Consider the following 13861-nt stretch of genomic DNA (forward strand, 5'->3'; position numbering starts at 1 on the left):
TCTCCAAGGGCTTTTATTGGGTTGTAATACACAGGAATACAGGGCGGCAAGGATCAAATAGTACATAATATTTCAAAGAAATCTGAGAGCTTAGTCTGAGTCAGAGTCTGTCAGGAACAGAGTTTTAGGGTTTCCTACTTGAACCCTTAACACATGTATGAAAGCACTCTTAGCAGAGCAGATTTCACAGGTTTATCAGGAAGTCTTTGTGATGCCAGATTTTTCCCCAGGACACGTTCTAGCAAGGCAAGGAGCTGCACCTCTCCCCATCAGATATTCAGGCTTAAGGGGATAAGACCCAGGAAGCGCTTCTCCCAGAGAACATGGGGACTTGGGCTATGTCAAAGTTGGGGGAGGTAGAGTCCATTGTTCCCTCTTTGTTGCAGCCCCCTCCGCCCCAAGTCCTTCCATGATGGCCTCCCAAGTGGTAGTGTCTGGCCCAGGTTGCCCCTCTTCTGAGTGATCTTACCCATCTGACCATGCTTTGGGGGCAGGGAGGAAACTGAGGCAGAATTTGCTACCAGAGACAAGCTTTGTCTCCTGCTGCTCCCATTCCAGAGGGAGTCAGTCACTCACTCATCCTTAAGCCACAGGGGGTAGAGAGTTACAATTCCTGAAACCAGGCAGAGCAGTCCACAACAATCAAACACTAAAAAAGCTGAAGTCTCCCACTTCCCCTCCTCAGTTCCTTCCTCTCCTGAGAACACTAAGATCATGAATTAAGTATATACCTCATATATAGATCTGTACTTTCACTACACATACACATCTTTGCAAAACATATACAAGGTCTGTCCAGAAAAAGTCCAACCATTGTTAATATAACAAGAAAGGTTTGTATGACATCAGTGGAATCTGGCAGCCAAGGAGAGTGGACTGGTATGCACACGTGCAAATAATGACAACTTCACTGTACTAGTCAGTGAGGGTAGTAGATGCGGTTGAGCAAGTACATGTATACTGTGTGACTGTCTACTGAGCGAGTTGAGCAGTGAACCTGCATCAAATTTTGCATTAAGCTTGAACATTCCTCCATGGAAATGGTTCAGATGGTTCAGAAGTCCACAGCTATGGGCAACTGATTGGCAGCCTCATCATAACAATGCACCCACTCATGCATCACATCTAGTGCAGTTTTTTTGCAAAACATCAAATCACCCAGGTGACTCAGCACCCCCTATAGTTCACATTTGGCACCCTGCAACTTCTGGCTTTCCCAAAAACTAAAATCACCTTTGAAAGGGAAGAGATTTCAGACTGTTGATGAATTCAGAAAAATATACCAGGGTAGCTGATGACATTTGAGATAGCTGTGTGAGGTCCCAAGGTGCCTTCTCTGAAGGGGACTGAGGCGTCATTATTCTATACACAATCTTTCTTGTATCTTGTACCTTCTTCAATAAATGTCTCTATTTTCCATGTTGCATGACTGGATACCTTCTACACAGACCTTGTACATTGTCCTCAATGTTAAGATCATATATCAAGTACACAACAACTATATTTTTTAAGACCTCAGAAAGACAAATGAAGTTTTAAAAATCTTAAGGGATAGTCCACAACATCCCTGTCAAAAATATTTATGAATATAGCCTTGTCTAGTGAAGTGAACTTACTAAGAAGCATAGAAAGCCCACAGTGTTTCAAAAAAATCATATTGGTGAAAGCACCACCAGTTTGAACTGAAAAGAATACAGTTCAGCCCCGGCTGGTGTAGCTCAGTGGATTGAGCGCAGGCCTGCGAGTAAGGGATCGAGGTTCGATTCCCGGTCGGGGCACATGCCTGGGTTGCAGGCCAGTTCCCAGTGGGGAACATATGGGAGGCAACCATACATGGATATTTCTCTCCCTCTCTCCTCCCCTTTCCCTCTAAAGATAAACAAGTAAAAATCTTTAAAAAACGAATATAGTTCAAAATTAAAAGAGGCCTTTAGGTGCCCCACCCCCACACCTTCTATGGGAAAGAAACCAGTTGGGAAAAGTGCTCAGCTGCCAGAGAGGGCACTTCTTGGAGACAATGAAGTATGCCTTGAAGATGGAGTCAAAAGTCCAGTAGGCAGAATCAAAACCACAGAAAACCATTATTATGGAGCAAAACTGAATCCTTATTAAAGAATTGATAACTTCCCAAGGTACCAGTCATAGAGAGAAGGTATTTTAGACAGCCCAGCTCAAATTGCAAATTATATGAGACTCAGTAAAAACAAAAAGAAGCAGAAGAAATGCCCAGACAATCTTGGCCTCAATTCATGAACCCCAGAACCATGAGCAAATAAAAGGGATGTTGTTTTAATTTATTAACTAATGTGGTCATTTGCTATTCAGCAAAAGCTAACAAGAATAATCATCTGTAAATAGAGATAAATAATGTCCAGACCATACTGCCTAATCATTTTCCCTCTATGGTTCTCAGAAACACTGGGCCTTAATCTCTTTACAACATAAGTTACATGCTTTTTTAGTAAATTTTTAAAAATATTTTTATAAAATATAAAGATAAATCCATTTTATTACAAGATAAATAATGAGAACAGAAGACATACCTGTACATCAATGTACTTCAGGTTTTTGCAGTTATTCAGGCTGTGCAAAGAAGTTAACCCACAGCATCGAAGAGACAGAAACTGAAGATTTGTGCACTCTGCCAGTGTGGAAAGACTACAACCTGGCAAATCTTGAAATGTTACTCTTGTAACCTAGAGAATTCAAGAAAATTGGAATGTATAACATTATCCAACAGTAATAACCTCTGAGTTCAGAGAACTCTGTCTGAGCAGATCATCTCCACCTGGGTCTGATACAGGTGAGACGATTCTGTGCTTCAAGTCTGAGTCTGACGCCAGAAGTTGATGAGACCTTGGACCCGAACCATGGAATACAAAATTCTATTATAAGTCTTCTACATTACAAAGGTATAAATCATTACCTACTACTGAATAATGCAATGTAATATAACCAAGCATATAGTATCTGTGGTAAAACAAATTATGAATAATTTTATCTAATTTTCAAACATTTGAAGACCACACATTTATAATATTTCATATTATTGGGATATCACTATAGAATCATTACTTTATAAAACTTTTTTTTTAAGAAACTTTCTTTTTGGTTTGTCTTTTAAACTAAAGAAAACTCAGTACCAAAGAATGCATTCAACTTTATGGCGTGTTATATTACAGACTAAATTCTTCTTTGACAAGAATATGTCAGGAATATTTTGGGATTATGGAAAAGTACTTCACTTACTAAACAAGAGTTCTCACCTAAGTTAAAGGGCAGAGAAATAATGTACTCTGTTGGTTTTTCATTATAATTGAGTCTATGCACTGAAATAACTATATAAATCACTTTACAGTAAGAATATTTTCCTATCCCCACATCAAAAATCCTAAGAACAAGTTTCCCATACACTGAATAACAGTTTAAAAATTACTAGCTTTAGGAGTCTAGCATGTGTCACACTCAAAATAGAAATTCAAAAAGTGTTCAATTGAAATTGGAAGTACTGTTGCTTCAGAAAAATCTGGAAAACATATAAAATTTTAAGTTCAGTAAGTTCTTCTTTTTATTAAATAAACTTTTTTATTTAATTATTGTTCAAGTACAGTTTTCCATCTTTTACTCCCATCCCAGTGCCCGCCCAGTTCTCCCCACCTCCCTCCCATTTCCACCCCTGTTAGTTTTTGTCCATGTGTCCTTTATACTTGTTCCTGTGAATCCTTCCCATTTTCCTCTGAAATTCTCTCCCCTCTGGTCCCTGTCAGCCTGTTCTCTATTTCAGTGTCTTTGTTTTTATTTTGCTTGCTTGTTTGTTTTGTTGTTTAGCTTCCTGTTAAAAGTTCAAGTTTTTCATATCAAAATTTCCTGTGCAAGATATTAAACTAAAATTTTTTAATTTACACACTTACATGAGTGAACGGGAAGGCCATATATTCCTGAAGACATAAAGAAGTGATTGTCTACTCCTTGCTAGTAGCAAAAGCAACAAACAATCAGTATTTTAAAAACTTGGTCAATAAAAGTTTTTTGGTTCATAATTATTTCAGAAATATCTCAATTATTCATAACATAAACACCATTTTAGTGAAAATAGTTTTCAAGAATGAGGGTAAAATACATCCATTTTCACTGAAACAAAAAGTAAGAGATTATGTACATGCCTCTAGCATGTATTTTAGGCAGAAGGAAAGGTGATCATAGATGAGAATTCCTTCACGAAAGTAACAAAGAGACCAAAATAAGTGGTAAGTCAGACAGAGAAACACAGATACCATATAATTTCATTTGTGGAATCTAAAAAACAAAATAAACTAACAAAACAAAAACACAGTCATAGATACAGAGAACAAGCTGGTGGGGGCAGATGGGAAGGAGAGTAGGGTGGGTGAAAGGGAAAAGGTGAAAGGTATTCAGTACAAGTTGACAGTTACTAAAATAGTCACAGGATGTAGAGTACAGCATAAGGAATATAATCAATAGTATTGTAATAACTGTGTATAGCATCAGATGGGAACTAGATTTATTGGGGTAATCATTTTTGTAAAGTAAATAAATGTCTAAGCGCTATGTTGTACACCTGAAATTAATGTAATATTGCATGTCAACTGTGACTGAAGAATAAATCTGCAACAACTCAAAATAAATATTTTTATAATTTACAAGGAAAATTATTCATCCATTTGTGGCAAGATAACTGCTGTGTAAGGTCCATTTAATTTGCCCACCAGGAAATACTAGAAATTCCATCACTGGAAACTCTAAATAGTGGTTAGAATTGAGCACTTAAAAACAGAAAACTCTACAACTGCAACTTTATAGTAACAAATGCTACTGTACTTTATAATTTATATTACTCTGCCTGATTTAATAATATGACTTACAGTTAAATATATAAACACAAATAAGTTCCAGTTATTTAAAGGGGCAGTTACAGTACAGGAGGGCCAGCTGCTGCCATGCCCTTGTTTGTGGTACCCACTTTAGCACATATAGTGGTTCATAATACTCTCTTCTGCCTTTTATCCAAAATTTAAAAAAAATTTCCTTGTGATATAGCAATTCATTCACTACTCCATTCTAGATTTATCCACACAAATGAGATCAACACAATGTCTTAGATTAATTATTTATTGATACCTGCATGTCAAGTATCAAATAAATGCAATGGCTTTATGCTCCAAAAAGTAAAAATATAGAATTAACTATCATAGGTGTTCATCACTTTACCCTATGGTCAGCCTGAAAAGAGCAACTAGAGGCCCAGTGAATGTTCACAAAATGTTTCCTAAATAAATGAATGAACAAAATCCATTATTCTGTGGCAAACTAAATATATATTTATAACATTCACAGCTTCTTTCTTTTATAAAGAATAGATAAAAATGTTTGAAAAACTAATATTTTTCATGACTTGAAAATGTACTATGTTCCCCTATAGAATCCATGACTCATTTATTTGTATTTTAACAAAAAAAATCACAAGACAGTTCTCCACTTAATCATCTCTATTTCCCCAAATATCCTTGACAGCTTGTGGTACATAAAATGCCATATATATGCCATATATATATGGCATGTACATGTATATGGCATATATACATCACATATATGTATACATTTATATATATACCATTATTGCTTCAGAAAATGTCGTTTTATGTACACGTGTTTATGTGTGTTTATATATATGTGTGTGTGTGTATATATATATATATATATATATAAATGAAAATTCATTCTCAATCCTTCTTGAGTTCAATCCAAGAAGCATCAATCATCTATGGTAAACTGCAACTACAAAAGTAATGAAAACAATGACCGTGTTTTGCTTTTTGCAGAAAACCTGTTGAGTACCACATCTCAAATCTGTTGAACCTAAAGAAATAATATAGTTTTAAAAAAACACATGCAGAGACTGAATGCAAGGTATGATTAGTGGATTAAGTGAAAGAGAATCTAAGTTCAAGTAAGTCCGGTTTATTATAATTTGTCTTGTGTAAGGGAGGTGAGACATTGTGGTCTAAAAGCTAGTCAGAAACTAAACTGTTATAATTTGTGCCATGTTATAAAACCTTATCAAAAAATCCTTAAGCTTAGTACCCTTTTTTGTGGCACAATTTAAAGCAAATTATCATAGAAAGTGGAAGGAAGGAAGGAAGGAAAGAAGGAAGGAAGGAAGGAAGGAAGAGAAAGGAAGAGGTAAAACAGTAAAACTAGGAAAAATTAAAATATATTAGCTGTCAATAATTACTGATCATCAGTCATATCCTTTTATGCTATTATTTCATACAGTAGATGTTTAAGAATTTTCAGTTTAAGAACTTCTTTCATGAAATATGTTATTAAGAAGCTTTCAAAAATCCAATTGCCTTTTTCTTCAGATACTTGAGATCCACGTTTGACAATGACTATGCTATATAATAGGAGCCCTAGACTGTATTCTTTATATATTGTATTTTATACTGAACAAGTATCCTATAAAGTATCTGCTGCTCTTCCCGGTTCATAGAAGACAAAACAGAAGCTCAAGAACCTTACACAATGTAACACAGTCAGTAAACAGCAAAAATAAAATTAGAACTGAGATCTTACTTGATACAGGCCTTCTTAGTGCTTTATTAACTAAATTACATTCAAATAATTTGTATTAATTTCTTTTTTAATCAACACACTTCATCAAAACTGTGAAGCTAGTAATGATATGGAGATAAGATGAACATTTACCTAGATTTATTTACCCATCCATACATCCATCCTCCTATTCATGCAAACCAGTCAAACAATCACAATCACTATTTGCCTGGAAATATGTAAACAAGTATGGACAAGAAACTGATTTGTGTCCTAAAGGCTACAAGTGAGAGATTGTATAAGCAAAGAGAATTCATTATTGGGTGAAATTCAAGAAGAGTAAACTTTTCTTTCTGAAAGTTTCTCTCCAGAAGGACCTTTCAATTATGTCAATGGTTGATCAAGATAAGAACAAGGATATAAAGCTAAGAGATCAGAAAATCAAAGTAATAAAGTGAGTCATAGATCAGCAGCAGTGGTGAATGAGGACACCATGATAAGCTGCCAGTGTCATTACAAGATGATGTTTTACAACCCTTCAATATTTATACTGCACATTCACATATATTTTTTATTTCTATCATATATATTTTGAAGCTTCAAAGAAAAGTTAAATGTTTGAAATAGCCACTTAGAGTAGAGGTCAGAATTACAGGATCCTGTAGAACACTCCTGCTCCAGTGAGCTGATGGGCCAGCACCACCAGCATCACCCAGGGTCACTGTGAAAATGCTGAGCACTGGGGCTGATCACCAGACATAACAAATCCAGATCAACCCTCATATACATCACAGTTTGGAGGGTTATGCTCTAAAAAGTAAAAGAAAGGGTTAATTCTCACTTTATATAAATTAACAAGAATTCCACAGAGACACTGAGTAGGCAGGAGAAGAAACACCAAGAAGACAGAGGTTCCCACATTTTACCCTGCTCAGTGCTCTTCTCTTCTGTCCGAAGAGACCCACCACAAAGGCACACACCACTGCCGCCCTAACTTCGGCTTTACTTTTGAAACAACTACATGGCAGACGTGAAGCTGTTGCTCATGTTTACCCCAAACAGATATTCACTAGAAAAATTAATGTAAATAAAATAGTAACTAGGTCATTACTTAAGAGAGCCTGCAGCCACATTTTTCGGAAAGTTGAAAAAGAATGGTTCCCAAGATAAGATAGAAAAAGATGAAAAACAGAAGAGCTCAGAAAGATTGCATACGGACCTCTGTATCTGACGGATACGGCAAATGCATTACTTAGGAAAGAGAGGACCCTTCAAAGTAGAGCTTATTCTTTACACTGTTCTTTTACATCCCAGAGATCTCTTTAAACCACACTGTCTTATCTTCTCACAGAATACCCTGAAATCTCCTTTACAGTAATTATCAAGATCTATATTTATCTCTATATTATTTAATACCTTTTTCTCTACTACAGTAAGCTCCCTAAGGAAAAAGACCAGGCTTTGTATCTGTCCCTTTGTTCCAACAGTAAATACTGATGAATCATATTGGACAGATGCCTATTTGCTGAGTAATAATAAAATAATACATATGTAACTATTGAATATCTCATAGGCATCTGCCTATATGAAGAAACTGAAAAAAAATTATTAAATACATTTGAGTTTAAATACATTTAAATACCCTAGCCAAATACATGTTTTTAAATCATTAAGTACTTTTTGGTGGTATTGCACTATTTGAAATATTCTTCCCTGTTTTTCTACACATTGGTTAGGTTTCTGTCTTAATTTTGATTGAAACTATGGGCTCCATAAACATAGAAAGTTAGTAGAATTTGGTGACAGCTATTTTAAAGTTCATGCGTACACCCACTAAGTTTACATTACCAAATAATTAGGTTTCTAAAGAAATACTAGAGGCTTCAATTGCTGTTAGTCCTGTTTTCACAGCACTAATCAAGTACAATAAAATCAATTTCATTCCAAAAAAAGCCACTAGGTGGTACTGTGGCTCAAGACTAAAGCAAATTCAGAAGGAAGTTCAGAGCAATACAGGCCTACCCAAAGATAGAAAGAATCTCAAACAGCCTAACCTAACACCTACAAGAACCAGAGGAACAACAACAAACAAAGCCCAGAGTGAGTAGAAGGGAGAAAATAATCAAGATCAGAGCAGAATTAAATTATACAGAGACTAAAAAAAACAATACAAAAGATCAATAAATCCAGGAGCTAATTCTTTGAAAAGATAAACAAAATTGACAAATCTTTAAGATTTCCTGACTCATCAAGAAAAAAAACAGGGAAAACCAAATAAACAAAATCAGAAATGAAAGAGGAGAAGTTAAAACTGATACCACAGGAATACAAAGGATTGTAAGAAATTACTATGAACAACTATATGCCAAGAAATTTGACAACCTAGGCAAAATGGATAAATTTCTGGAAACATACAATCTTCCAAAATTGAATCAAGAAGCAGAAAGTCTGAGTAGACAGATAACATCTAGTGAAATTGAAGCAGTAATCAAAAAACTCCTGGCACACAGAAGCCCTGGAATTGGCTTCACAGCCAAACTTTACCAAACATTTAAAGAAGAATTAACTCCTATCCTTCTCAAACTATTACAAAAATTCAGGAAAAGGGAAGACTCCCAAACTCCTTTTATGAGGCCAGGATTATCCTATTTCCAAAAACAGGTAAAGACACAACAAAGAAAATTATAGGTCAATCTCTCTGATGTACATACATGCTAAAATCCTCAACAAAATATTGGCAGGCCATGTCCAGCAATACATGAAAAAGATCATACACCATGATTGAGTGGGATTCATCCCAGGGATGCAAGGATGGCACAGTATTCACATATCAATAAATGTAATACATCACATAAATAAAGTGAAAGACAAAATCATGTGATCATATCAATAGATGCTGGAAAAGCATTTGATAAGGTACAGCACCCATTTATGATAAAACCACTCAGCTAAATGGGAGGTGAGGGAGCATATCTCAACACAACAAAAGTCATATACAAAGCCTACAGCCAACATTATACTCAACAAGCAAAAACTAAAAGCTTTTCCCTTAAGATCAGGAACAAGACAAGGGATGTCTGCTTTTACCACTCTTATTCAACATAGTACTGGATGTTCCAGCCACAGTGATCAGACAAGAAAAATGAATAAAAGGCATCCAAATTGGAAAGGAAGAATTAAAACTGTCATTATTTGCCCTGGTTGGTGTGGCTCAGTGGATTGAGTGCCAGCCTGCAAATGAAAAGGTCACTGGTTCGATTCCCAGTCAGGGCATATGCTTGGGTTGAGGGCCACACTCCCAGTTGGGGGCATGCAAGAAGCAACCAATTGATGTTTCTCTCCCTGTCTCTCTCCCTTCTCCTCTCTCTAAAAAGAAATAAAGTCTTTTAAAAAAATGAAAAGCCAAACTAATACCTCCTGATTTCCTAGTTCCTTAAAAAAAAAAGCTGTCATTATTTGCAAACAACATAATAGTGTGCATAAAAACCCTATAGTCTCCACTAAAAAACTACTCAACCTAGTAAGTGAATTTGGCAAAGTAGCAGGATACATAGTCAGTATTCAGAAAGCAATGGCATATTTGTATAACAACAATGAACTATCAGAAAAAGAAACTAGGGGGAAAATCCCATTTACTATAGCAACAGGAAAAATAAAGTACCTAGGAATAACCTTAACCAAAGAGGTAAAAGACCTGTATTCAGAAAACTATAGAAAACTGAAGAAAACTGAGGAAGGTACAAGTAAATCGAAGCATATACTGTGTTCATAGATTGGAAGAATTAACATTATTAAAATGTCCATAATACCCAAATAAATCCATATATTCAATGCAATTCCTATTAAAATACCAATGATATATTTCACAGATCAAGAACAAATACCCCCAAAATTGATATGAAACTAAAAAAGACTTCAGAGAGCCTCAGCAATCTTGAGGAAGAAGAATAAACTTAGAGCAGTGATGTCAAACTCATTTTTATTGAGGGCCACATCAGCCTCATGGCTGCCTTCAGAGGGCTGAATGTAATTTAAGGACTGTATAAATGTAACTACTCCTTAACTAGGGGCAAGGAGCTCAGGGCTGCCACTGGGTAGAAACAAGGTGCTGGGCCTGGGCCAGGGAAAACAAGGTGGAGGGCCGGATTCAGCCCACAGGCCTTGTGTTTGCCACCTGTGACTTAGAGGGATCACAATACCTGATGTCAAACTATACTACAAGGCCACTGTAATCAAACCAGTCTGGTACTGGTATAAGAACAGACACATAGGTTGATGGAACAGAATAGAGAGCTCAGAAACAATCCCAAGCATCTATCTACGGTCAATAAATATTTGACAAAGGGCACATGAGCACACAATGGAGTAAAGTAGTGTCTTCAATAAATGGTGTTGGGAGAACAGGAAAGGTACATGAGAGAAAAAGGAAAGAAACTAAACCACCAACTTACACCATACATCAGAATAAAGTTGAAATAGATAAAACTTAAATGTAAGTCTTGATACCATAAAAGTCCTAGCTGAACATAGGCAGTAAAATGTCAGATTTCCCACATTGCAATATTTTTTGATATATCTCCTAGGCAAAGGAAATGAAGGCAAAAATAAACAAATGGGACTACATCAAATTAAAAAGCTTCTGCATGTCTAAAGAAAACAGCATTAAAATAAAAAGAGAACCAACCGTATGGGAAAACATTTGCCAATGATACATCAGACAAAGATTTCACCTCCAAAATACAGAAAGAACTCATACAACTCAACACCAGGAAGAAAACCCAATTAAAAATGGGCAAAGGACCTGAACAAACATTTCTCCAAGGAGGACATACAGAGGGCACACAGACATATGGAAAGATGCTCAACATCACTAGTCATCAGAAAAATGCAAATTAAAACCACAGTGAGATATCAATATACCTTACACCTCTGAGAATGGCTATCATTAACTAACAAACAACAAGTGCTGGCAAAGTTGCAGAGAAAAGAGAACCCCAGTGTGCTGTTGGCAGGAATGCAGACTGGTGCAGCCACTGTGGAAACAGTATGGAGTTTCCTTTAAAAAAATTGAAAATGGAACTGCCACTGAACACCAATTTCACTGCTGGGACTATACCCTAAGAATCCAGAAACACCAATTAAAAGAGCTTATGCATCCCAATGTTCATAGCAGCGCTATTTACAATAACCAAGTGCTAGAAGCAGCTGAAGTCCCCATCAGTAGATAAGTGGAACAAAAAAACTAGGGTACATTTACATAACAGCATACTATGCAGCAGAAAGGAAAGAGGAACTTCTTCTACCTTTTGCAACAGCATGGATGGCACTGGAGAGTATTACGTTAAGTGAAATAAGCCAGTTGGTGAAAGACAAACACCATATGACCTCCTTATGGGAGGAATCTAATGAACAAAATAAACTAGTGAGCAAAATAAAACCAAAGATATGGAAACATGGAACAAACTGACAGTGATTGGAGGGGAGGGGGGAGGAGGAAATGGTGAAAAGAAGGAGAAAGGACTAGACAAAGAACATGTATGAATGAGCCATGGACATGGACAATGGTGTGGGGAACAACTGTGAGAGTGAGGTAGGCTTGGCCAGGAGGGCAAAGAGAGAAAATTTACAGTTGGGACAACCATAATAGAATAACAATAATAACTAAAAAAGGACCAAAGCAAACTCCTCAGTCAACATCAGTTGGGAATTTCCTATTCTAATTCAGCCCTACATTTCCAGAAACCTCCATTCTTAGAAGCTCAATAGCAACTATAGGGCTCTTAAACACGGGCTTTAAATATAAATAAACTTCTGGTCAAGATGGCGACATAGGTAAACATGGCATGCCTCCTTGCACAACCACATCAAAATCACAACCAAGATACAGAACAACCATTACTTAGAACCTTCAGAAATCAAATTAAATGGAAGGTGACAACCATGGAATTAAAGAAACCACATCCATCCAGACTGGTGGAGACATGGAATGGACAAGTACCACATCCACATGTGGAGGGTAAAAATTCAGGACAAATATCTCAAGAACAAGGAGTCCCAGCCCCACACCAGGCCCCCCAGCACAGGTTTCCAGCACCAGAAAAATAAGTCCCCATAATTTCTGGCTGAAAAAAAACAGAGAGGACCGTGTTGGTGGAAGAAAATTCTGGATTCCCAAGCAGTTCTTCTTAAAGAACCCACACACAGACTTAATCAGACCCACTCCCTCTGAGCTCCAGCACTGGGGCAGCTGCTTGAAATGAGCCAGTGGTGTACAAAGAGAAACTGAAGTGTCTGGCATCAGGCAGAACTGAAGAACAGCTTTCTCACAGATAGAAAGGTAGGCAGAGGCTATTGTCCCTTTTCTGAACCCTACCCACCCAGAGCCACAGAGCCACAGAGCCAGCTGTCTGGTGCCATATCTGAGACTCCACCAACTTAGCTAATACTATTTGCTTCTCCCTGGAGATCCCCAGAGACTCCATAATACCCAACTTACGTGCCCACCCAAGTTGCTTTCCCATAAGAATTTCTGGTCTTGGCTCATGTTTCCTAACTCCCTAAACCCTCTCAATAAGCAACAGCCAGCCTCAGTGAGCCCCCAGACTCCCTACATCTTGCTAAGGGACCCCAGGCCTAGTGGGAGCAGCAACTAGCCTAGATTCACAGCTTGGTTTCACCTGGGAATCTTCAAACCCAGCACAAGTAGCAGCCATCTCAGATTGCTTTATAACTCAGGCAGGGTGGCACCATGCAAAAGAGGTGGGGGCTGACCTTGGCTACCAGTGCCCAGGAAACCCCATGGCCTGTATACCCAGTGAACAGCTACAGACCATGGGGCAGTACTGTCTCCCTGCCCCCAAACAGCTGATGCTCCATAGAGGATAGATGGTGGTGGTCAGTAGTCACAGCCAATCCTTGCAGCTGACTGGCCTGGGTAAATTTTTCCCATGATCTGCCAATAGCAATAAAGGCTCAACTACAAGAGGAGGTTGTACTCAGCCCACATGAAGGGCTCACCTCAAGTACCCAGCTTAGGTGATAGGGGAGGCTATGCCACTGGACCCTACAGGAACTCTACTACATTAGCCCACACTATCAAGACGGAGTCATAGCAGCTCTACCTAGTACATAGAAAAAACATAGTGAGTCTGAAAAAATGAGGAGACAAAGAAACATGACTCAAATGAAAGAATAGATCAAATGCCAGAAAAGATAAGCAATAAAATAAATAAAATGGAGATAAGCAATCTAACAAATGCAGAGTTCAAAACACTGGTTACAAGGATGT

The 13861-nt window shown here is 37.4% G+C and overlaps 1 protein-coding gene across 5 annotated transcripts in view; it reads right to left on the reverse strand.

Annotated features, from left to right (window-relative positions):
• LRRIQ1 (leucine rich repeats and IQ motif containing 1) overlaps positions 1-13861 on the reverse strand; it is a 230067-nt gene that overhangs the window by 196094 nt on the left and 20112 nt on the right. For all 5 annotated transcript variants that reach the window (XM_037028441.1, XM_037028438.1, XM_037028437.1 and 2 more), the window contains exon 9: positions 2544-2696. In XM_037028441.1, the coding sequence (XP_036884336.1) occupies positions 2544-2696 (153 nt within the window). The remainder of the gene's footprint in view (positions 1-2543; positions 2697-13861) is intronic.

Source organism: Sturnira hondurensis, unplaced genomic scaffold (genome assembly GCF_014824575.4).
Source record: "Sturnira hondurensis isolate 20B ecotype Veracruz unplaced genomic scaffold, ASM1482457v3 Scaffold0019910, whole genome shotgun sequence".
NCBI lineage: Eukaryota > Metazoa > Chordata > Mammalia > Chiroptera > Phyllostomidae > Sturnira > Sturnira hondurensis.